The sequence below is a fragment of the Chiloscyllium punctatum genome, chromosome 10 (genome assembly GCF_047496795.1).
Source record: "Chiloscyllium punctatum isolate Juve2018m chromosome 10, sChiPun1.3, whole genome shotgun sequence".
NCBI lineage: Eukaryota > Metazoa > Chordata > Chondrichthyes > Orectolobiformes > Hemiscylliidae > Chiloscyllium > Chiloscyllium punctatum.
In genome coordinates, this window is record NC_092748.1 from 51229839 (window position 1) to 51257040 (window position 27202).

Here is a 27202-nt window from a genome sequence, read left to right on the forward strand (position 1 = left end):
TGCTTTGTCATCTTTTTGCTGCAATATATCCTGGCTCACTTTCTGGTAAAATGTAGTTTTCAGGAATTCTCACTTGCCAAAGGGTACATTGAATATTGTCAACAGTGAAGATTCCTTGGCAAACTTTATCTCCTTCTCGCATAAAACTTGCTGAAAACTCTTTGATCTTCCAGTGCTGATGTGGTTTCTCCCTAGTGTTGAAATAAGGTAGCAATTGTCTTTATTGCTTGATTAAGAACATTGTGATCCAAGCAAATTATTTACCATCAAGTTGATTTCGCTCTCACCACAATTGATTTTTCCAATCTTGTGAAATATGTACTTAAATCGTCCCCTGTTTGAATGCCTCCCATTGCCTGCTAATTTTGGATTGAGATTCACCCAGGGCAAATTACTTTCCAGTTAATTAATGCTAGTGCTCCTCCAGGTAATGGTTTATAGACTTGATTATCAAAATTAGATCACTGCTGTGAGCATAAATGTTTTATAAATGCTGACTGTAATAAGATTTGAAAGGAATATAAAATACTTGAAGACTAATGTTTGAGTTTTTTTCCTCATTAAGTCGATCAGCAACTTGTATTGACATAACACTTTTAACATTGTAAAATATCGCAAGGCATTTTGGAGGAATCTTAAAAAGCAACATTTGATACTTTCCCACAAAAATACATTTAGGGAAGATGGTCCAAAGCCAAGATAATAAGATAGGTTTTAATGAGTGCCATAATGGACGAAAGTGAACTCGAGAGGCAGAAAATTTCAACTCATAGTGAAGTGGAGCTCGGTGTCTTTTCATATGATGTCACTTGGTGGGATGTTGAGAAGAAATGGGAGTTGTCATGAATGTATGTTGTGTGAATATATCATACATTTTATGAAGCCAGTGTAAAGGTGAATGTTTATTTATGTATATTTGATAAGATCATTATATTTTTAGGTCCAACAGGTAGATTTGGGTAAATTGACAAGTGGGGGAATGAGCACTGCAAATGTGTCTATGACTGAGTGGGTGCTGACCCCCTGCTCCTGGTGCAAGTAATAATGTTAGCAGCGCCAATGTCCTGTTCCAATGTACTGGCAGGAGGTAGAGTGGACTTTAAATGCGTAAAATGTACATCCACTTCACGTACTGACTGTCTTTACGAGGACTGCACTAATATCAAGTAGCTTACATTACTAAGTCGCAGATTAAAATGTCGAAACAGTTTTTCTTTCTTAGCCTTAGATTCTGATCCTCTATAAGCTTAGGAACTTTCAGGAATGGTCTGGATTCTGATGCTGACAGTTGGGGTAATACCATTCATCACCAGTAGGTGGGTTACTACACTTGGATAATTTATCTTGGGTGTGTCTCTGATAATGGGCTTCAGGTAATTGAGAAGGATCCTCCAAGTTTAGGTTTTGAGGTTTTTAAATTGGCAACAGTTTTCCATTTCATATTATTAATTGGTCTTTGAAGTTTCAATGGAATGTAATACATTGATGTGAAACTCTTTTACCTTTTTTTCCAGTTTCCTGTTTAGTTCTTGTTTGCTGAAGTGAGCCTTTAATCTTTTACTTTTTTGAACGTTTATCTTTGGGGCAAAATTCATCTCATAAAGTGACACGTTAAAAGTGACAGCAACTAGTTGCCCATTTTACATTTCACTTGAAACAAAGACATACAGAGTATAAAACACTCAAAAATAGAAATTGAAGAACTGAAGAAGGGCCACTGGACTCAAAATGTTAACTTTGTTTTCTCTTCACAGATACTGCCAGACTTGCTGAGTTTTTGCAGGAATTTCTGGTTTTATTTGTTTCAGTTCTCCAGCATTTTCAGTTCTTTGTCTTATTTTAGTGGAAAGCAAACTGCCAATTCATTGTTGCTCATTTTGTGCTACCTCCAGTATTTACATAAATGATTGACAGTGGCCTCATAATATTATCACTAAACTATTAATCCAGAAACTCAGGTAATGTTCTGGGAACCCCCGTTCAAATCCCGTCATACAAGATGCACTGCAGAAATTCACCAAAGATCCTTCAACAGCACCTTCCAAACCTGCAATCACTTTCATCTAGAAGGACAAAGGCAGCAGATACAGGGGAACACCTCCATTTGCTTTTTGAGTATTATGCAGAGTTTTCTTTGATAGTCTTGGAGAAAAAAAACAGACAAGAAAATTACTTTCCTATCCTTTATCTTTTGAACTGTTCAGACAATTGCACCAGATTTAACCATTTGTGCATGAAAGCAATAACAACACTCAATAAATCATTCAACTTCACCTGCAACTTTAGACATCTAAAATGCTTTACTTCATTTCTTTTTCATTCTTTGATGAGTTCTATTAAAAATATTAAGATATGGATTTAGCTAAAAGAATACTAATTGTTAGTGGACAAAATCAATATTGACGTTAAAGTTTGGAAATGTAACATCTTTTGTTCTTGTTTAATGTGTGCTACAAATTGTTACTTTTAATAAATCTGGTAAATTGAATTCCTTGTGCCACACAGTTCTCAGGATGGCATTTGTAAAATGAAGCAGCTATTCAAATTAGTAACCAAATTAGTAACATTTAAAAGTCTAAATGCAAAGCAGCACAAATATAGATTTAACTATCATCATTGGCATGAAACAAGACAAAATTATGCCTGTCCTGAATATTCCCAGTAATGCTCCTTTGCTGCCTCAACACTTTACAGCTGGAACTAATCAGCTCCAGAATTTAAAAAATCATGAAAATATATCACCATGACCTCCACTGCATTTTGTATGTGCTGGCTGAGTCAGGCATTATCTGTAGCCTCTCCTATCACAGACAAAGAAGACAGCTATGAGCATGACAGGCTGTACAAAACACAAATGGGGGTGTGGAGTCAAGAAAATTCATGCAGAGAGAATTTACTTAACATTGATCTAAATCTAGAATTGTTTGATAATGTTCATAAGTTTAGTTGCTTTCTGTCAACAGCTAGGACTTTTATGTTCAGTGCTGTTACAGTTATTGAATATTAGCAAAATTATTTCTCTTTTACTCACAGATGCAGTCAGGCTGGAATTCAACAGTGTAACTGTGAATAATGTATTGATACATACGAATGTAGGCACTGAGGTACCACAACCCACTTCGGTTATAGGAGAAACTGGAAATCTGAATGCAGATTCAACAAAAACAGTAATATCAATGGAAGCAGTAAACGTTGAAGACACTGCAACCACATCTACTGAGTCAGAGGAAGAAAAAGCAAAAAAACTTCTCTACTGTTCTCTATGCAAAGTAGCTGTAAATTCATTGTCACAGCTGGAAGCACACAACACAGGTCAGTACTATCGTGATAATTAATTTGGCAGAAAGATCTGCTAAACTTTCCTGTAATGTAATACAGTTGTTCCCGTGGGACCCCTAAGGATCTAAGGAGAGATATTAATTAATTATGTGGGCCCAAAAAACTTGCATAACTGGAAAATGTATTGTTTCCCAGAAAACATTGTGAATTAAGGCACAGTGCCAACTAAATAAAAAAGAAAAATCCAATTACTGTCAATTCTGAAGAATAAGTACATGTATTGCCTGTCAGCAGGCATGCCAGAGAGATTATTAATGTAGACAACCAATTCGAAAATATCTGAACTGGCATATTTTTTCCAACAACATAAATTCAACTACAAAGCAATCATCAACAAATTTGTACTTTGTATTGTCATTGTTTAAATAAAAATACATTTTCCTACAAAAGATTTCACTACCTTAGGATTGAACTCCCAAACTCATTCAATTTTATAAAGCCCCTCTCTAACCACACCCACCGGCCTCTTGAGCCTGGTTCCCCTCATCTCTTCAGCAAGTCTTCCAACCCGAGATTCAGGTGGACTTCTCAACGTGGTGAGATTGCCTATCGCCCCGGCAGTTGTCAGTGCTTCCACTGGTAGGACTACAGAGCTGCTGGTCAGCTGAATTGCTCTGCAACTCTGCAAGGCAGAATTTCCTCCTGAGATGGGGACAGAAGTCATCTTGGCTTATTACCGCAGTCCAAAGATGTGCAGGTTAAGTGGATTGGCCATGCTAAATTGCTCATAGTGTTCAGGGATGTGTAGGTTAGATGGATTAGCCATGCGAAATACATGAATAGGGTAGTAGAGTTGATTTTGGTGTGATGTTCTTCACAACAGGCTGAATGACCTGTTCCCACACTATAGGGATTCTATGATCTTTACCTGGTTAGCTTATATGTGACTCCAGTCCCACAGCAGTGTGGTTGATTCTCAGGGATGGGCAATAAATTCTGGCCCTGTCAGCAACACCCTCATGCCATGAATGAATAAAAACAGAAGGAAGGGGGTGCAGTAAATTTCAGCTTATATAGTCTAATGAAAATAGGCCGTTTACGTTTAAATGGCATTAGGGTAGATTTAAACCAAGATGTGTATGATAAATAAGTTTATGAGGCACTGTAAGGCTGTTTTCTATTTCAGCTGCTGTATTCCTCTTTCTTTCGTCCCCTTCCCCTCAGCTTACCTTCTGTACTCCATTTATCAGCTCACCATTTTCGATTTCTAGTGACTAGATTCAGAATTAGTAAGATGATATTTTATAAACTTATTCAAAAACTTCCACTCTACTATAGGAACTGGAATTTCTCTATATTAAATTGTTTTTCTTACACCAATGGTTCTGGCAATGACAGTGAACAACCAGTAGTCAGGTAGCAGCAAGATAAACAAAAATGGTAATCATTTATAAAATACAAGAATGTTGGTAAGCCTAAAGGTAGCAGAGCATGACTGCGTGATGAAGTGGGAACCATTAATCCTTGAATCTAGGTGTATCCTATGTATACGACATCCCCAGGCTTGATTCTTTCCTCCTACCCAATCATCCCGAGCACCCTATCCCCTCCTTCCACAAATGCCAACATAAACCGTACATTATGAAGTATAGGCAAGTATTGAGATTCTAAAGTTATTATATTTTAAACAGGCTCCAAGCACAAAACAATGGTTGAAGCTCGGATTGGTGCCGGTCCAATCAAATCGTATCCCAGACCAGGATCAAAAGCTAAACTTCAAAATGGTACAAAGGGTTCAGGATTACAAAACAAGACTTTTCATTGTGAAATCTGTGACGTTCATGTCAACTCAGAAATCCAACTCAAACAGGTAAATAAATAGTAAACAATACTCAAGAAATGAAAGCCACTTTCAAAATAAATGACTTGTTTTTCATTATATAGGTCAGTTTCCTGTATTAAATAAATTCTTGATATTTTATCTCTTGCAGCATATTTCCAGCAGGAGGCACAAGGACAGAGTAGCAGGAAAACCATTGAAACCTAAATATAGTCCCTATAACAAACTGCAACGCAACTCAAGTATTTTGGCAGTAAGTTTATTAAAAATCCATTTCCAGGTTGATTCAGTGCTGAAAATTATAAAGTCTTCCATTTTTGTCAATGACCTGCATATAATGTGCTCTGGGGAAGAGTGCCACACCCAATTTGTTTGGCATTTTCCCTATCCATTCTCTAAATCATATAACCTGGTGTATTCAGGTCCCCAACACAAACATCCTGCAGCCTCAAAACTCTTGTGACCACCTATTTAGCCTTTCTGCTAGGACTTTGGTCCCAAGTGGAGCCCATCCCAACGATACAGTTCATACATGTCCCAATGCTGATGTCAGTGTCCCACAAAATGGAATGCCTCTTTCCTGCACCATTCCTTTCTTTATTTACCTATTTTTCTTATCTCAATGTCAATTTGCAAGTGGCACAGGTAATAAAATCCAGAGATTATAATCCTTGAGGTGCTGTTCTTTAATTTTGTACCTAATTTCTGATATTCCACAAACAGCACCTCTTGCCTATGTTCTTGGACTCAACATGGACCACTACAACTGATCCTACCTCTCCCACACCAAAATCCTTTCAAACTGGTCTGAGATGTCCCTTGGCTGAGTTTCAAAAGTTACACTTCATTTATCAGTGGATACAGAGTTCACTGTTTGTTTGGCAATTTTAAAAAGTTAATCTTTTTTGAAAATCCTTTAATGTAGGATGTAAAGATTTTTAAAGAGATTAACTTTTGAGGTTTACTGTGTAAGCTTTGAAGCATTTCTTGAATGGGAGTGTTTGCACTGCTAATTGTGTGTGTGTGTGTGTGTGTGTGTGTGTGTGTGTGTGTGTGTGAATGAGAGCCACATTTGATTGTTATAAGTCTTTTTTTCATCTCCATGTGGCTCACAAGGTCTACCTCTGGTGGAATACTGGTAGTGGCTTTCCAGGTCACCAGGAGTATGAGGGCCATATGTTTGTTGGTTTATTAGGCAAGAACTACCATAAAAATAGTGGAAGTATTTCATGATCTTTATTCCATACATATCAACCCTGGGTCAAGCAAAATATTATTTCACACTCATAGTATATTTATAAAATTTAAGAAACAAATTGCAAGTATTGAATTTTTATTATTAGTCGTTTGAAACTTCATAAGGCAATTTTTGTTTTTCTTATCACCAGGCAAAGATAGCATTTCAAAAGGATTTAATAAAACCGTTGGCACCTGGTTTTCTGTCAAATCCTTTTGCTGCTGCTGCAGCTATGACCTCTCCACTGCCTCTCCACGCCCGTCCAGCTACCTCGCTGTTCCAGACCGCTGCATTAACTCCTGCCCTTTTGAGGCCAGCACCTGGACCCATTCGTGCATCACCTGGCTCAATTCTCTTTGCACCTTATTGATTCCTTCCTTTCGTGGGACAACATGAGGCCAGTAGAGACAGAAAACACTTTTTTCCTTATGTTTGTCCATGCTGTAAAGTGTACAGATTGATACCTGGTCATAGGATCTTCCATGGACAGTTGGATCTCAGTGCTGGAATTATGAGATTTTTAATGAATTTACCAACACCAAGTTGTGATTTACAATGGAACTTTTATAGGGATTTTGCCCTTAAGATATATAATTATTTTTATTTGGAGTGAGTCTGTTCACTGATGGAATCCATCTTCAGACCAAGAGCAAATAATTAATTCCTGTTGCTGCAGACTTGAAATCGAGAGTCTTCCTAATAAACAGAGGTATATAAGAAGTTTGTAGATGTAAATGGACATCTCCTGGTACATAATGTATTGCATTATGTAGTAAATTGTGAATAACATATGAACAACTGAATCTGTAGTTTAAAACAATGTTGTGCAGTCAGGGATTGTGAAATGCTGTTACAGACCTGAGTGCAATACTGTTATAACTTGTGTAGTGATAGAATTGTTTCAGGTCTAATTTAAAAATCTAATGGTAATTTATGTTTAATTGCAGTATAGGTGCTTGCAGACATTTACAGAACATTCTGTGAACTTTTTCTTTTACTTATTATTTCGTCAGGGTAACTTACCCAGTAAGTTCATAAAATGCAGATAGTACTGGCTCATGAAACATAATTCATGTATTGATGTTTTCATTTTTGCTCTGTGTTAAACCGGTTTTACTTTTTTGGTAGCATTTTGCCAGTTTTGCTGCTAAATAATGTGAACAATGCATTTGAAGTATCAGCTCAGTGTATTGCACAATTTATGATGATTCTCTTACAGAACTTTTTAAAGGTATATTTAGGTCTTTTTGTTTTACACATCCTATGACTTCTACCATTGTCATGTTAAGCAGTCGTGCTGCTACATTAATTTGTAGCACATCAATGCAATAATGTACAGAAAATAAATAATTTTAGAGAATATATAATTTTAGGCTTTACTGAACGTGTTGCAATACCATTTGCCTTGAAAATAAAGGCTAACAAGATATGCAGTGCATAAAACAAAAAAGTTGGTGTTTGTATTTTTCAGTACTCAGTATACATTATAGCAATTAACTCTGGGTGAATTCCATCAAGTACACCTTATAAAATGTCCAGTGTTTAATACATGTCGAAATAAAACTAACACTGTGTACCATTTCAGATGTGATTGATTTTGTTTTTCAAACCTATTGATTGAAAATTGTTCAACCATATTTCTTTTAATGTTAGTAATATTGCTGCTTTGATTCCTTGCTTCGATTGTTGACATTAATAAATAACTAAAAAAAAGTAACTATTGAAGTGCCATACAGATCAGTGCTGGGGCCACAATTTACAGAATATATTAAGGACTTGGGTGAGAAAAGTGTATGTATTATCGCCAGGTTTGCAGATCACATACAGGTATGAGTGTAACAGAGTCTGTAGACGGATTTAGACAGATTAAGCCATTGGGCAAAAATATGGTGATATTGTGTGAAAGTTATGCACTTTGGCAGGAAGAATGGAGGAGCTGAATAGTGCTTAAATAGATAAAGATTGCAGGAAGCTACAGCACAGAAAGGTTTGGGAGTCTTTATGGATAAATACTAAAAAGCTAGTATACAGGTTCAGTACATAATAGCAAAGACAAATTGAACGTAGGCCTTTATTTCAAAGGCAATGGAGTTAAAAAAAAGGGAAGTGTTGCTAAACTTATACAAGGTACTAGTCATATTGCCAATGGAATACTGTGAATAATTCTGAGCTACTTATAAACGAAAGATAGACTGGATTCGGAGTCAGACCAGCGAAGGTTCACCAGGGCTGATCCCAGGGCATGAGGAGAGGTCAAGTCGGTTGGGCTTGTATTTGTTGAAGTTTATAAGAATGACATTTGACCTTATTGAAATATACATGATTCTTTGGGTATTTGGCAGTGTAGATGTGGAAAGGTTGTTTCCCCTTGTGGCTGAGTCTAGAACCAGATTTCTCAATCTCAGTATAAGGGGTCATGTATTTAAGACAGAGATGAGGAATTTCTTCTCTGAGGGTAGTGAATTTGTGGAATTATTTACCACAGAGTACTGTGGTGGATCATTAAGTATACTCAAGGCTGAGATAGATTTTTAATCAGTAAGGGAATCAAGGGTTGTGTGGAAAAGGCAGGAAGGTGGAGTTGAGGATATCAGAGCAGCCATTCTCTCATTGAATGGTGGAGTAGACTCGATGGGCTGAATGGCTTCTACTCTTACTTCTTAACCCTTTAACTACAGCCTAGAAAAGTTAAACAACAGACAGCTTAAGTAATTTAGACTGGCACTCTTTGTTCTTCTGTAATGATTCACAGAGAGGGAGTGAATTCCAGTTAGAGGTGGTCTTCATTTGCAGTGCATAAGTCTGAGACTTATATTCATTTTGTTTTCAAAGTTCCAATGCTGCAAATGCAAAAAACATCAATAGTTGACAGAGACTTATCTAATCAATAACTGAGTTTCTTCCTTTCAGTAATTGAGAGAATGCTGCAATGACATGATAATAGCCTTTAAATTAAATATGTATTAGTTCTACAATACCAGCAGGCAAAATTGACAAAGGAGCACCAATGTCAGTTATACCAATTGTTCTGTCAGTTGAATAGTGTAAGCCAAGGATGGAAACTAAATAAATTAATTAAAATGATCTGTCAAAATATGTCTTTAGAAAGCAGTCAAGTTTAATAGCTATATAGCTTCTCCAATTTATCTTTCCTCCTCCTTATTATTCATTTAAAAAAAAACTACAAGTTTACATCTAATCTTCAAGATTATTCACCTTATTTGAAAAGTGGATCGTTTAATTCATATTTAGCAACTAACTTGTCTTCTCTTCAGGATATCCGATTAAGAAGGTTGGATTTGAGACAAGGATAATCTGATCTGTATATAGTTTGTTGACATTGAATTACACAGTTAGCCATCTTCAGAAATGTTGAATCTTGAATGTTACCAAGACTGGAGACAAAATCAAACAAATATCAGCTGATTGCCAGCAACTAACATGCTATTTGTTCAGGATTCACATCCTCATCTAGATAAGACTGAAACTCCCATTACTCTTAACATCAACTAACCCTCATCGTATTGCTATATCCCAATGAATGACTTTTAGATCTACATACTTGCTTTCAATAGCTTCCATAGTATTACTGGACCAGCATTAGCAACTTCTTCCTTGGCTACCTTCTGGTATGCACTGCTCACTTCACTAACACAGATTCACTATTCTGCCCATATTTTTGAGTGCTCCTTCAGGCTTCTCCACTCTGAAACATCCTCCAAAACATCTCTTGGACTTGCAACATCCCATCCTACCTTGGCATCTTATTTTGATTATTTGTTTTTGGCACCATTTCCCTGATATAGATATGAACAACTTAAAAGATCATGGAATCATGAGCAAAAATTATGATCAGTGCAGCTTGAGTTCGGCTGCCCATAAAAGTAACAATCCATCTGAGGGTGACTTATTCACTACTGAGAGTATCAACTAATTGTGTTCATTTGTAGATTTCAATGAAGCTCCAAAAATATCCTGCAATCTTTCTTCAGATAGAAGGACATTTCAAAATGTTTAAGTTTTCAAAATGCAATGTTCTGATTTTGCTTTATGTGTAATGGAAATTAATCATGAACCCCAATCTAACTAGAAAAGAGTCTTATATGCATTTTCAAAATCACTTTTTAATCATTCCAACTCAGGTAGTATATTAGTACTGATGTGAATCACTTCTTTTGGTAATTATTAAGCCCAATTTCTTCTGCCAAATTTTCCCATATTTTTATATCAAGGAGTTGTTTTTTTTAAATTGCCTGATTGAAGCAGCTTTTATGTCAGTTTTGTGTTCTTTGAGCAAAGATCAAGATGCCTAAAGTCCTTTTCAAAATAGGTGCAATTTTGAACACCATATACGATAGAAACACCACTTACAACAAAAGTAGAATCTCTACCCCAAGCTCTTTGACCTACCACTCCCTATTCTCTTATTCCTGTTTACTCCTATGGTTCATCCCTCTTTCCTATCACGTAAATCACTTTCAGACCACATGTGAATAGTTTATGTTGCAATATGGGTGTAGCTTTGGGGACCACTGATGGTACAAAATAGGTACACAGGCCATCAATAGGTATGGCCAAACTGTTGTCATGAGGAGGGATGTATATTTTTATGTACTCAAGCCAAACCTCAGCTAATGCTGACCACCTACATAGTCATAAACAATTAATAAGCAGTTCACAAAATGTTACCTGTTTGGAGCATGGGTATGCAACACACAGCAATTCAGAATGTATCATGTGGTGCAATAGACACAGTGTGAAACAAATTAAAATCAGAAGGAACATTGACCAGCGATTGGACATGCCATGAGTTTGGGTGTCTGATCAAGATTGCTCCAGTTCTACAATGATAAGTAATGGTCCAGAAATTCCAAACAAGGTTAGAAAGCGAATCTGTAAGATCTTTTAAAATCCTTATGTTTTGATACATTCTGCTATGGAATTTTTCTGAACACGAGCTTCCTGTTAAGGAACATTGGAGACCAATCCAGAATTCATTGCAACAAGCAGTGGAGTAGTTCAGCATGGAAACCACAGTAAGTCCAATATTCAATAGCATTCTAAATGACCCCAGCAGCCACTTCGATGGCTACTGTTAGAAGGTAAGTTTGCGAACTGGATGTCAAGTGACTAGGACAAAGGGGACAAGGTGGCAGGTTGGTGCAGGATTGGAGAGAAAGGTAGGCTGAGTGTTGCATGAATTGGGTTTTCAGTTCAATAGTTACCCATTGAGTTACAGCAGGTTTTTAAATCCTCTTCAGTAACTGCTAGGTTTGAGTGAGTTTGAACCCTCTGAAATAAGATTCTAAAAGGAACTTATTTGAAGGGTTTCAGATGAAGGGTAATATTTTAGGCAATTCACACATAGCCATCTATATGGAGCTTTCTGCATAGTCCCAACACACAACTCCAATCTACCCTGCAGGGACAACTATCTGGCCATCAAAATTTCTGGCACATTATACTTGGTTGAAATAATGCAGTCAATTTAAGTGAGGTTATTGTCAAAAATTAGATTTTCAACACAGCAGGCCACTGACCAGACCACACTTTTGCTGGGGCAGATTAATCCCATTTTCTATATCTTATATCATCTTTTTCAAATATCCAGTTCCTTTCTTTTGATACTATAAAGCCAGGTTTTCAGTGTTGTGTTCACAGAAGTGCTCATTCTTAAATGCAAAGTTTAGAACAGAAAAAAAACAAATGAGCCATTTTGATTTGTCTTTAATCCTCTATCTGTGCGAGGCCTACAGGAACACAGACCCATTCTTCCTACAGCGATGAAGCTCATGGAATTGCTTTCAGTTTCCTCCTCCTTTTCCTTGAATTAAGGAACCTGGGCACTGAATGCAAATTAGGAAGGTCCCGAGATGGGAAGGCCACCTTAAATCAGAAGGGATAAGAGCTGGACAGAGACTCAAAAGGCATCCTTGGCCTCAGTAATATTTTTAATTTGAATATCCTATCAATTCGGAATACTTCAATTCTTTTAAAGATTTCAATCATATCTTTTTGAAGTCAATGTTAGAATTCTCTGGCACCTCAAAACTGAGATTCCCTTAATCTAGGTATTCCCCTCAACCTTTTCTTGGGTTTCTAGCTCCCTGAATGTTCAACTATAAAAACTGGAATAATATCTTGAAGCAGCCTAACCGCACTTTAGATAGAAAGGACTGTATTTCTGGTTTACTTTTCAATTAACCAGACAATATATGTTAACACTTTATTTGCTTTTAAAATTACTTTGAAGCACTGGTCATTTATTTGAAGTATTAATATTTTTCCTTGATCTTAATCCAGATATCTGTCTGATCATTTTATAGATATTATATATTGTAACTTAAACTGAATAGAATAGAAATTTATTGTCATGTGTAATTTTATATGAAAAATACAGTGAAAAGTTTTATAAGTCATCCCACTATGGCAACTACATCACTTACAGAAGTCATACATAATAATCTTAAAAAGTAAAATTAATTTAAATCAGTATTCAGATAGAGATAATATTGCATTTTTAATTTAGTAACCACTAGGATATTTCTGGATACATACCCTTTTAAAATATAGGGATTCAATGATAGTGGAATGAAATAAAATTTCCAACAAAATAAGTTGAACAGAGTAACACAGACATATTAAAAACATATTTACAGCACTGATGGAGACCATTCAATTCGTCATTCTCATGCTGACCAACAAGTAGCTATTGAGATTAATCCTAATTTTCAACTCTTGCTCCACAGGTTATAGCATTTCAAATGTGTATTTGAGTTCTTTTAAATGTTCTGAGAGTTTCAACCTCCACCTCAACCTTCAGACAGTGAGTTCCAGATCCCCACCAACCTCTGAAGTAAACACTTTCCGCAAATCTCCTCAAAACCTTTTATCCTGGATCTGTAGCTCCCCCCACCCCCATCACCTTAATTCTGCAAGTAGCATCAGTAAGTAAACAAGCTTGTGATTGGTATTTCAGCGGTTATATTAACACAAATATTGTACCAGTAATTCGAGAAAGCATCACATACTACTGATGTTTTTTTGTGAATTATAGGCCAGTTATTCAAACAGTGACATTCTGTGCAATATTATTACTGTTCATCTAAGGAATAAAATTATTATGAGCGTTCACCTGGCATTAAAACAAATAAAATGTTTTTCTCATCTTCTGGAATCAGTTGAGCAGGTTGCTGTTGGTCCTTGAGAAATAGCCAGTAGACATAAGGCTCATCTTATACTGCAAGCAATAATATTCAGTTAATACCATTTATCCAGCTTAGTTCTTAATTCTACTTGCTTGTGATCTTAACTGGTCGATCCTGATTTTTATCATTCTCCATTTTGTTAGCTGCTACTCTTTGTTTCATGTGTCATGCTCTAATGAAGAAAATAAAAGTACTTACAGCAGAGGTAGCAGTCACATGACTCACATTCCCTCTAATTTTCTTTCCAGTTGTATGTGGCTGTCCAATGTCCATGCCTGACAGCAAATCCCAAAACCAGAAGTTAATGCTGCAATCAGTGTGCGCTGAAATGTAGAGTGGCTGTGTTTGCGCAGCTTAGAGCAAATATTTCACATGACTATGGCAATCCACCCAGTACGTTACATGCAAATGCATTTCTCCAGTATTTTCCTCTTCAAAAAGCAAATTGCATTCAAAACCATTTGCAGTTCCAATATCCATGATCAACAATGAAAATCATCATTCATTTAAAGAAAAAGCTTTATGGAACTTTTAGTTTGATATACCTTTGTTGGTCTTTGCATGTGGATTGTATATGTAATTTCCAAATCAGTGGATTAGTTTCGCTCAGTTCACTTGCTGGTTGGTTTACAGACCAGTGTGATGCCAACAGTTTGGGTTCAATTCCCATGACTGGTTTGAGGTTACCATGAAGGACTCACCTTCTCAACCTCTTCCCTTGCCTGAGGTCTGGTGGCCCTCAGGTTAAATTACCATCAGTCAGTTCTTTCTAATGAGCGAGCCGCCCATATGATCTGGTATGAGAATGATGACATAACATTCCAAGTCAAGGTCTAATGGTGTAATTCTTCTTGGTCATTGGCTGTTCATCAAATATCTGCTCATTCCTTGTGATGGTCCTTCTCTCGGGAGTAATGTTCCTTTGGTGAGTGCTGATGCCATGGTGACTATTTTTGTTTACCTCTGAAACTAATATTTGTTCTGTGCAAATGGTGAGATCACAGCTTCCTGATAAGTGTCCTGTAGTGAAGTAACAATGAGGCCTCTCAGTTCAAGGCTTCAGCTGCCTCAGGTGACTCCCTCACTTGAATTTCCCCAGGCCTGATTTGGGGGCTTGTGTGTGTTTTGTGTGTTGGCAACAACTACTGTTGTTTATGCTTGAGGGCACAGCCAATGATACATCATCCAGAATGCATCATGATTATCCAAAGGACTTGGGTTTTGACTCCAGGACAATTGGATCTTGAATGCTAGAACTTTGTCCCAGAATAGGGCACCTGCCAGCCACTTGTTTGTGAACAGACAAGTGAAGACACAGGCCTGACCCTCTCCCAGGCCCTGCCTCCTAGGATGAGTATCATTCAATTGTAATCTTGAAATTTCCTTCAAGGGCCTTATTTTTGCGTCACCATCTTGAGCATTTCGTATAGATCTACAGAGTTCATAATTTTTGCATGAAGCACTAATTTTATCTGATACTTTACATTCACTTGCTGCTCTCTTTGCACAGTCTTCAATCTGTCAGGCAGAAACCAGTTATCACTTTTAGACCTGTCGATGCCAATTTAATGTGTAGAGTGATTCATCAGGATTCATCTCTTCCCTAGCCACCTGTCTTGGCTTTCTTTGCTTCTTTCTCACTACACACTCGTATGCAAATTGATCTAGCTTCTTGCAGTTAGAGGACCACTTTCCCAATTCTGGCCAGGCTTCTCTTCTTTTGTATGATGCCCTCCATGAAATTTACATGCTGCACTCTAGCTGCCACTTCTTCTTTTTTCCCCAATATGTGTTTGCATTTGTCTAGAATATCTCTGCACATCATGCAAAACCCTGTCTGTTCTTCTATTAATATATGCTAATGAATATTTGACAATCTCAGAGCTTCTACAAATGCCAAAAGCTTTTATGAGGGTACAATTTTTCTTCTCTCAGCAGACATGCTCCCAGGAAGGACATCCATGCTTAAAACAATCCTGTCCCTGATGAGATCATCATTTAGTTGTGCAAACCTGCAGGATTCAGCTTGACGTAGCAGTGAGGTCACATTCAGATAGATAGTCTCCCTGCTGCCTCGAGTTCTGATGTTAAACACATACCATTTACAATTAACAAGAATATAAGGTTCACTATTTGTTCAAGGACTTTCATAATTTCTGCAATTTTTTTCTGCTCTTCACTGTGTGCTCCCCCCCCCCCCCGCCCCGCCCCACCACAGTACCCAGAGATCTTGTAACAGGACCAAAAGCAATGTGTAAGGGTGCCAATACTATTTTTACATTTGAGACATTTCAGGGAAGATCCTTTCTTATACTTTGCTAACCTGTCTGGTGCCTCTCAATTGCATCACTTGAGCTTTATTGCATATTGAAATTTTCTTCACATTCCTCCATATATCTTCCCAAGTTTCCAAAGAGATTTCTTCCCCTAACTTCTGATTCCAAATCTCAAGGAGTCTCTCCATGTCCCCCAAGGCATTCCCTCTCTGCAAATGGTATATGGTACTAACAGAGAGCCTCCCCACATCGGAGCACTTTTCTTTCTATATCCGACTTGTAGGGCTTGGCCAAGAGCATGATCTTCTTCTGTATGTAATCCCTTACCTGGAAATTTCAGAAAAGATCCCTGTTAGTGATTTTGTATTTCTGACCTAATTGGCTGAAAGACATCAAGACCTTGCCCTCAAATAAATCTCCCATAGGAGGAGATTCCTTTACCTTCCCATGCTCACACATTTACCTACATACAACAACAGGGTGCCTCTTCAGATCTGGGAAAATCCCCCCCCAAAAATCCTGTGAACATTTCAACTTGGTAAATTTAATTAAGGAGCACCTACAGCACCAAATAAATGATCCAAGCCATCCCACAAACCTCCGCAGCACCTGTTTGAGTAATAATAACGGGAGCATCCTCATTAGGATATAACAACCAAGGAAGAACATTCATTTTAATCAAAAGTATACGGCCTAGCCACGATATGGGTAGTCCCTCCCATCGCTGCAAGCCCTGCTTTATTCTCTCAAACAGCTGCACAAAGTTCGCTCCGTATAGCGACCGGAAGTAAGGGGTAATAAAAAATTCCTAGATAGAGAAAACTTTTCTGTGACCATCTAAAAGGAAACTCCATTCCGTCCTCCATCTTCGGTACTTCCACCAAGCCCCCCATGGGCATGACTTCCAATTTTGTAAAATTTATCCTGTATTCCGAAAAGCTGCTTTATACAAATTTAATTTTTTGTATTAGCCGGGGTATGGACTTTTTGGGGTTAGCCAAAAACAGAAGGACATCATCTGCATACAGTGTGATTTTGTGTTCCCCAACTCCCACCTTCGGTGCCATTATTTCAAAGTCCGTTCGGATAGCCTCTGCCAGTGGTTCAAGTACCAAGGTAAACTGCAGTGGCAACAGGGGAACATCCCTGTTGGCTGCCCCTCCCCACACCAAAATTGCTCAATTTAACCCCTTTAATTCATGATAACCGCCACCTTGGGGTCTTTATATAGCACTGCCAACCACCTGGCAAAGGACCCTTCCAGACCAAAACGATCTAGAACAGCAAAGAGATACAACCATTCCACCTGATCAAAAGCCTTTTTCTGCATCCAGGGAGACCACCAAACCTGGAATAATTCTCTGTTGACATATTTGTACTATATTCAATACCCACCTGATATTATTAGAGGAGCTGTGGCCCCTGATAAAACCCGTCTGGTCCTCTTTTATAATAATGACAGCACCTTCTCCAACCTCAGAGCCAACATCTTTGATAGGGTTTTAAAATCCACATTCAACAATGAGATGGGTCTATACATGCGCAATCCTTGGGATCTTTCCCTTTCTTTAAAATAAGGGAGCTATTAGCCTCCCTAAGAGAGATTGGAAGGCAGCCCTGGCTATACGAATGACTATACATCTCCAGCAGTGGTTCAGCTAACGTGTATAAACTCCTTGCAAAATTCACTCGAGAACCCATCTGGACCAGGTGCCTTACCACCTTGGAGCTGCTTTACCACCTCCTGTACTGTCAGAGCTTCTGGAATACACAGTATTCCAGAAGAGGCCTCACCAATGTCCTGTTCAACCTCAATGACTTCGTAATTCCTTCAATTTTCTATTTTAAAGACTATGAGAGGGATTATTTTCCTCTGAGCAATACTCATGCAACAATTGGATACCCTCCGGCTCACCCTTATTAATTCCTAGATCCATTTCCGTGTGTCAGAATCAATTATCCATGTTCCAAAAACTTCCTGGATTCTTCCTGTCATTGTCGTTCCACTACTATCATGTTATATGATAGATTCATCTGTAGTTCCTCTTTCTTTTTTAGGCCAAGCGGGCAGCACAGCGGCTCATGGTTAGCACCGCTGCCTCAGAGTGCCAGGGACCCAGGTTCAATTCTCATAGAGACGTCATAGAGATGTACAGCATGGAAACAGACCCTTTGGTCCAACTCCTCCATGTCAATCATATATCCTAACCTAATTTGGTCCCATTTGCCAGCACTTGGCCCATATCCTTCTAAACTTCCACTATAGCATAGAAATAACTAGACTAGATAAGACATTACTAACAACATTGCTGAAGAATATCTCAATGATTTTTTACAACTGAAGAAGCGGTTGTATGTAACAAGCGATGTTAATGGTATTTTTTATCTTGCCATTTTAAGAAATCATTATTTTTTGACTTCAGTTTTTCATCACCATATCTTGAACAGATCAAATCTAGCCTAGTAACTGGAGATTCTTCACATTAAGGTGTAGCAGAGGTGATGATAAAGACTGTTAAAAATGTTGGAGAAGCAGTTCAAGCGAAGCAATTAACTAATCCCTAGCACTGTGCTTCCCACATGTGTCCCCAATAAGAGGTTTGAAGATTGTCAAGCCCCCTCTGTGGGAATGATGAAATGAGGTTTGAGTAGTGGGAACACCTATGAGAGCTGGAACAAGAAAAGTGGGGTGAGAGGTCAGGACAGAGCTACATGGTGATGCTGCCTCTGAACTCGCTACCCCAAAGTCGGAGTGTGCAGACCCCACTTGGGAAGTCCTACCCTAGCAGAAGACTAAAAGTTGTGTTTTTCATTCTCCTGATTCTCCACCATCCCTGTCAGATGTGGGAAGATCCCTCAATGTTCTTGCATATCCCAAGTATTATTGTGAGATTATGCACAATTTTTAAAAAATATTTTGTGCATGGGATGTAAATATCATTAATATTTGAGGTGTTATTTAATTCCCAGTATTAATAGTGAATTACTTTCTCAATCCACTGGAGTCCAAATGATGTAGAAAAAGGATTGAGGATATAAAAAGTGATTTCAGGGAGTTAGGATGGAAGCTGCAAAGCAGGACGAACAGAGTAGTGTTCCCTAGATTACTACCGGTGCCATGAGAGAGTGAGGCGAGGAACAGGGAGTGGGTGCAGCTTAACATGTGGCTGCGCAGCTGGTGTAGGAGGGAGGGTTTCAGATATGTAGATAATTGGGATGCCTTCTGGGGAAGGTGGGACCTATATAAGAAGGAGGGGTTGCATCTGAACTGGAAGGGAACCAATGTCCTGGGTGGAAGGTTCGCTCGAGTAGTTTGAGAGGGTTTAAACTAGTATGGCAGGGGGGTGGGAACCTGAGTTGTACACCGGAGGTGAGAGTTGATGCAGATGAGGCAATAGCAAGAAGTAGACCAGCTAGTGGGAAGGATTTTCCTGGGAAGGAACCAAGGGATCAGTTAAAGTGTGTTTGCTTTAATGCAAGGAGTATCAGGAATAAAAGTGATGAACTTAGAGCATGGATCAGGACCTGGTGCTATGATGTTGTGGCCATAACAGAGACATGGGTTTCTCAGGGGCAGGAATGGTTGCTGGATGTTCCAGGGTTTAGAGCATTAAATAGGGAGGGGGGAAAGAATAGGGAGGGGGGAAAGAGGAGGGGATGTAGCACTACTAATCAGAGAGGGTATCACAGCTACAGAAGCTCCCATTATCGAGGAAGATCTGCCTACAGAGTCAGTATGGGTGGAAATTAGGAACAGCAAGGGAGCAGTCACCTCTTTAGGGGTTTACTACAGGCCCCCCAATAGCAGCAGGGAGATGGAAGAAAGCATAGGTCGGCAGATTTTGGAAAAGTGTGGACGGAGTAGGGTTGTTGTAATGGGTGACTTTAACTTTCCCAATATTGATTGGAACCTCCTTCGAGCAGAAGATTTGAATGGAGCTGTTTTTGTAAGGTGTGTTCAGGAGGGTTTCCTAACTCAGTACATTGACAGGCCGACAAGGGGAGAGGCCATTCCAGAGTTGGTGCTCGGAAACGAGTCGGGGCAGGTATCAGATCTTGTGGTGGGAGAGCATTTTGGTGATAGTGACCACAACTGCCTCACAATCTACATAGCTATGGAGAAGGAGAGGATTAAGCAAAATGGGAGGATATTTAATTGGGGAAGAGGAAACTATGATGTGATTAGACATGAGTTAGGAAACATGGATTAGGAGCAATTGTTCCATGGTAAAGGCACTATAGACATGTGGAGACTGTTGCGAGTGATGAATAAATGTCCCTCTGAGACAGGCAAGAAGGGGTAAGATAAAGGAACCTTGGATGACAAGAGCGGTGGAGCTTCTCGTCAAAAGGAAAAGGGTAGCTTACATAAGGTGGAGGAAGCTAGGGTCAAGCTCAGCTCTAGAGGATTACAGGCAGACGAGGAAAGAACTTAAAAATGGTCTGAGGAGAGCCAGGAGGGGGCACGAGAAAGGCTTGGCAGAACGGATTAGGGAGAATACAAGGGCATTTTACACTTTTGTGAGGAATAAGAGAATGGTCAAAGAAAGAGTAGGGCCCATCAGGGATAGCATAGGGAATTTGTGTGTGGAGTCTGAGGAGGTAGGGGAAGCCCTAAATGTGTTTTTTGCTTCTGTCTTTATGAAAGAAACGAACTTTGTAGTGAATGAAACCTTTGAAGAGCAGGTGTGCATGCTGGAATGGATAGAAATAGAGGAAGCTGATGTGCTGAAAATTTTGTCAAAAATTAAGATTAACAAGTCGCCAGGCCCAGACCAGATTTGTCCTCGGCTGCTTTGGGAAATGAGAAATGCAATTGCTTCGCCACTTGCGAAGATCTTTGCATCCTCGCTCTCCACTGGAGTCGTACCTGAGGACTGGAGAGAGGCAAATGTAATTCCTCTCTTCAAGAAAGGAACGAGGAGAAACCCCGGCAATTTCAAACCAGTAAGTTTCACGTCTGTCGTCTGCAAGGTGTTAGAAAGGATTCTGACGGATAAAATTTATGACCATTTGGAAGAGCATGGCTTGATTAAATGCAGTCAACACGGCTTTGTGAGGGGCAGGTCATGCCTCACAAACCTTTCCAAGTTCTTTGAGGATGTGACGAGAAAAGTTGATGAGGGTCGAGCTGTGGATGTGGTGTATATGGACTTCAGCAAGGCATCTGATCAGGTTCCCCATGGTAGGCTCATTCTGAAGGTCAGGAGGAATGGGATTCAGGGGAACATAGCTGTCTGGATACAGAATTGGCTGGCCAACAGAAGACAGCAAGTGGTAGTAGATGGAAAATATTCTGCCTGGAAGTCAGTGGTGAGTAGTGTTACACAGAGCTCTGTCCTTGGGCCTCTACTGTTTGTAGTTTTTATTAATGACTTGGATGAGGGGATTGAAGGATGGGTCAGCAAGTTTGCAGATGACACAAAGGTTGGAGGTGTCGTTGACAGGATAGAGGGCTGTTGTAGGCTGCAGCGGGACATTGACAGGATGCAGAGATAGGCTGAGAGGTGTCAGATGGAGTTCAACCTGGATAAATGCGAGGTGATGCATTTTGGAAGGTCAAATTTGAAAGCCGAGTAGAGGATTAAGGATAAGATTCTTGGCAGTGTGGAGGAACAGAGGGATCTAGGTGTGCAGGTACATAGATCCCTTAAAATGGCCACCCAAGTGGACAGGGTTGTTAGAAAGCATATGGTGTTTTGGCTTTCATTAACAGGGGGATTGAGTTTAAGAGTCATGAGATCTTGTTACAGCTCTATAAAACTTTGGTTAGACCGCAGTTGGAATACTGCGTCCAGCTCTGGTCGCCCTATTATAGGAAAGATGTGGATGCTTTGGAGAGGGTTCAGAGGAGGTTTACCAGGATGCTGCCTGGACTGGAGGGCTTATCTTATGAAGAGAGGTTGACTGAGCTTGGACCTTTTTCATTGGAGAAAAGGAGGGGGAGAGGGGGCCTAATTGAGGTATACAAGATAATGAGAGGCATAGATAGAGTCGATAGCCAGAGACTATTTCCCAGGGCAGAAATGACTAACACGAGGGGTCATAGTTTTAAGCTGGTTGGAGGAAAGTATAGAGGGGATGTCAGAGGCGGGTTCCTTACACAGAGAGTTGAGAGAGCATGGAATGCGTTGCCAGCAGCAGTTGTGGAAGCAAGGTCATTGGGGACATTGAAGAGACTGCTGGACATGCATATGGTTTTCCTCCTCTCGCAACAAGATTCTCAGGGACTCCCTCTCCCACTGCAACTCCCAGGTCATTTCCTCTATCCTGAAACTCTTCAATCATGTCCTGAAACAAACTCGCTTCCACAGCCACATTTGCTTCCTCAGTGCCTGCCTCCGTAACCAACTCATCCCACACGGACTCCGGACTACCTTTAAACCAGCAAAGTTCGGACCCGAACACAACAAACACTACAGACTACAGATTCAAAAACACCAGCAACAAGTTCTCCTTCAAGATCCTCCACTCCACGCTTGCAGCAATGCGCCAGCACTTAACCTCTCTCCAGTCAGCCCTGCCTCAGCTGAGGGCCACACTCTCTCAGAATTGCAAAGGACCCACTCTGTACTACATCCTCAGGAGAATTCATACTCTCAACAAACAGTATTTTAACTCCATCTCGAACATCAAAAACTGTAAGTACAACAAACTTTTATCTACCCACCTCCATGACCAGCGCTCCTCAAACATTCCAGAAGATTCACCCGGCCTATGCAACTGCTCGGACGCCATTAGCCATGTGGGTGGTGCAGCAGCCACCCCCAAGCTGATTGATGATGTCTCTTCCGCCCCTCATCATGGCTGTTCCCACAACCACTTCCGCCCCTCACAATTCCTCATGTCACACATGACATCACTTCTGCCCCTCACAATTCCTCATGCATCACACATGACATCACTTCTGCCCCTCACATCATCGCTGATGTCACATGCTCAGTGACTTCCGCCACCCCTACTGCCATGTCTGCCATCACTTCCACCCCCACCAACGCCACTCACCTGCATTCTCCTGACACTCCCCCCACAGATCCCACTCTCACCATCCCTGCCCCCCAGAACCCTGAGGGGAACACTACCCCTGCTCATGACTCCACCCCCATTCCCCCTACCATCACACCCACTCCAGTTACAGGCTCGCCCCCACTCCCAGCTCCATACCCACACCAGATCCCAGCTCCCAGTCCTGCCGAGTTTTCACCATCCCTCCAGACCTTCCCCTCACTGAAGACAAACGATCAGTTCTCAGCAAAGGACTCACCTTCATCCCCCTCCGCCCGAACATCAATGAATTTAATACAATGAAGTGACGTCGAACACTTCTTCCGCTGCATCCGCCTCCGAGCTTACTTTCACAATCAGGACTCCTGCCCACCTCCAACACACTGCATCCACCTGGACACCCCGCGCTGACCTATTACCTGCCCTCGACTTCTTAATTTCCAACTGCTGCCGGGACATTAACCGCCTCAACCTTTCTACCCCCCTCCCCCACTCCAACCTCTCACCCTCACAACACGCAGCCCTCCAACCCCTCTGCTCCAATCCCAACCTCACCATCAAGCCAGCAGATAAAAGGGGCACAGTGGTAGTCTGGCGCACTGACCCCTACACCGCTGAAGCCAAACGCCAACTCGAGGACACCTCTTCCTACCGCCCCCTCGACCATGACCCCACCCCCCATCACCAAACCATCATCTCCCAGACCATACAGAACCTCATCACCTCAGGAGATCTCCCACCCACAGCTTCCAACCTCAGTCTGGGAACCCCGCACTGCCCGGTTCTACCTCCTTCCCAAGATCCACAAGCCTGACCACCCTGGCCGACCCATTGTCTCACATGCTCCTGCCCCACTGAACTCATCTCTACCTACCTCGACACTGTTCTATCCCCCCTAGTCCAGGAACTCCCCACATATGTTCGAGACACCACCCACGCCCTCCACCTCCTCCAAGACTTCCATTTCCCCGGCCCCCAACGCCTCATCTTCACCATGGATATCCAATCCCTCTACACCTCCATCTGCCATGACCAGGGCCTCCAAGCCCTCCGTTTTTTCTTCTCCCAATGTCCCGAACAGTACCCTTCCACCGACACTCTCATTCGTTTGGCCGAACTGGTCCTCACCCTTAACAATTTCTCCTTCGAATCCTCCCACTTCCTCCAGACTAAAGGGGTAGCCATGGGCACACGTATGGACCCCAGCTATACCTGTCTTTTTGTTGGCTACATAGAACAGTCCATCTTCTGTAATTACACGGCACCACTCCCCACCTCTTTCTCCACTACATTGATGACTGCATTGGCGCCACCTCGTGCTCCCGCGAGGAGGTTGAGCAATTCATCAACTTCACCAACACATTCCACCCTGACCTTAAATTTACCTGGACCATCTCTGACACCTCCCTCCCCTTCCTGGACCTCTCCATCTCCATTAATGACGACCGACTTGACACTGACATTTTTTATAAACCCACCGACTCCCACAGCTACCTGGATTACACCTCTTCCCACCCTACCTCTTGCAAAAATGCCATCCCGTATTCCCAATTCCTCCGCCTCCACCGGATCTGCTCCCAGGAGGACCAGTTCCACCACAGAACACACCAGATGGCCTCCTTCTTTAGAGACCGCAATTTCACATCCCAAATGGTTAAAGATGCCCTCCAACACATCTCATCTACATCCCGCACCTCCGCCCTCAGACCCCACCCCTCCAACTGTAACAAGGACAGAACGCCCCTGGTGCTCATCTTCCACCCTACCAACCTTCGCATAAACCAAATCATCCACCGACATTTCTGCCACCTCCAGGGATATATTTCCCTTACCACCCCTTTCCGCCTTCCACAAAGACTGTTCCCTCCATGACTACCTGGTCAGGTCCACGCCCCCCTACAACCCACCCTCCCATCCTGGCACCTTCTTTTGCCACCGCAGGAACTGTAAAACCTGCACCCACACCTCCTCCCTCACCTCTATCCAAGGCCCTAAAGGAGCCTTCCACATTCATCAAAGTTTTACCTGCACATCCACCAATATCATTTATTGTATCCGTTGCTCCTGATGCGGTCTCCTAACAGAGCGCTTTAGGGAACATCTCCGGGACACCCACACCCCACCGCCCTGTGGCCCAATATTTTAACTCTCCCTCCCACTCTGCCGAGGACATGGAGGTCCTGGGCCTCCTTCACCGCCGCTCCCTCACCACCCGACGCCTGGAGGAAGAACGCTTCATCTTCCGCCTCGGAACACTTCAACCCCAGGGCATCAATATGAACTTCAGTTTCCTCATTTCCCCTTCCCCCACCTAACACTAGTCCCAAACTTCCAGCTCAGCACTGTCCTCGTGACTAGTCCTGACTTGTTCTACCTGCCTATCTTCTTTTCCACCTATCCACTCCACCCTCCCCCCGCCCCCGACCTATCACCTTCATCCCCTCCCCCACTCACCTATTGTACTCTATGCTACTTTCTCCCCACCCCCACCCTCCTCTAGCTTATCTCTCCACGCTTCAGGCTCTGTGCCTTTATTCCTGATGAAGGGCTTTTGCCCGAAACGTCGATTTTATTGTTCCTCGGATGCTGCCTGAACTGCTGTGCTCTTCCAGCAACTCTAATCCAGAATCTGGTTTCCAGCATCTGCAGTCGTTGGTTTTACCTATGCATATGGTCACAGAAATTTGAGGGTGCATACATGAGGATCAATGGTCAGTACAACAGCCTGTTCTGTGCTGTACTGTTCTATGATCTATGTTCTAGATATAGCTTTTGTGCTATTTGGGATGGCATTCCAGCTTTTTGACCAGCAACAATGAAGGAATGACAATATATTTCAAAATCAGGATGGTGTGTCTCTCAGAGGGGACTTTGCAGGTGAATGGTCTTTCTGCAATTGATTAGGGTTAGGATGTCCCTGCTGTCCTGGTCAACCACACTGCTGTGGTCTAGAATCACATGTAGGGCAGACTGGGTAAGGGCAGCAGATTTCTTTCCCCAAGGAATGTTAATTAACCAATTTCTTTATAAAAAAGCAGTGATATTGGATCATCATTAGACAGACTAACTTTTTGGCACACATTTCCTGTGACAATAGTCGTGAGCATGATAACTTAATTGGATGAGAGCCCAAGATAACTTTCTCACCATCAGGTGTCAAGAAGCCTTTCTTCATTCATTTGCAAATCATTAATTATACAATTTACTGAAATTCCCTTCCCCTTCTAAATTAATTTCTGTGCAAACTAAGGATTTGACACTTCGGACTGCAACTGCATCAACCAAGTGTTTACCTGTTGACTTTTATCTTCATCTTCCAGTCTAGGTGACAACATAATTTTGGCCACTTGAAAAAACCTACTCATTGTTTCTTGACTTCAATTTTGCTATAAACTCTACAACTAGTTGGTTCTCTGCTGTGTCCATAACAATGACCCAAACTTCCAACTGATTGCCATTTCAATATGCCATCTTATTCTTGTGATAACAGTTCAGTTCCAAGCCTGCTACAGTGCCAGGACTTCTTGGGGTTTCCTAACAGTGGTGCACTTTTGAAGCTCAGACCAAATGCAATGGCCAAATGCTTCCAGCCAGGAGTTGCCCTTCACCATGCACATGACAGCAACCAGAAACAAATGCTCCTTGTGGCACCTAGGTGACAAGGTTGACACTTCGTTACACATAGAAGTACACATTTGTCCATCTATTGCTATTTAAGAGCCAAACTACACGGCCTACCTATTCTTAACTTGATCCCATCTAAGAATGTGGTTTAGGGAAGTGTTCCTCTTTCCTGAAAGACTAGCACAGCTCTACATCAGAGCTAAAGTCTGCAGGTACTTGCTCTGACTTTCATGTCAGGAAATTGTACCGTCTAGTTTTTGTCCAGGGGTGGGAGTGAAAATGGGAAACTGCATATAAATGAAGCCTAATTAACTCAATGACATGCCAATGGATGTAAATAGGCTTCTCACTGCTCACTCATGCGATTCCTGTCTTGCCGTTCAACACTTCTTTGCAGAATGGAACTTTTGATGTCAATAATCTCATTTCTGCCAGACTGACCCTATTTTCCTAACTTTTCCACCAATTCCCATGTCATTCAGTGACTAGGAAAATTTTGCTCAACATCTCTTCAAACAATGTCATAGCAAACAGATATCAATTACCTCCCTGAAGGTGATTGGGCACTTCAAGTACTATTTCTGTTTGCTGTTCCAAAAGCTCATCCAAAGCTTGATGGAGCATCCAGGTTTGTTGACTTAAAATGGGTTTGATATTTATATAGCATCTTGGAACTCCAAATAGAATCCATTCATGAGGCCCCATACAGCATATATCAGGGAGGGGCTGGAAC

The 27202-nt window shown here is 41.1% G+C and overlaps 1 protein-coding gene across 11 annotated transcripts in view; it reads left to right on the plus strand.

The window, feature by feature from the left end:
- The window catches only part of znf385b (zinc finger protein 385B), a 435743-nt gene extending 427808 nt beyond the window's left edge, over nt 1-7935 (plus strand). For all 11 annotated transcript variants that reach the window (XM_072579097.1, XM_072579096.1, XM_072579098.1 and 8 more), the window contains 4 exons: nt 3034-3312; nt 4971-5149; nt 5271-5372; nt 6508-7935. In XM_072579097.1, coding sequence (XP_072435198.1) covers nt 3034-3312; nt 4971-5149; nt 5271-5372; nt 6508-6726 — 779 coding nt within the window. In that variant the 3' untranslated portion in view covers nt 6727-7935. The remainder of the gene's footprint in view (nt 1-3033; nt 3313-4970; nt 5150-5270; nt 5373-6507) is intronic.
- Nucleotides 7936-27202: the final 19267 nt, after the last annotated feature.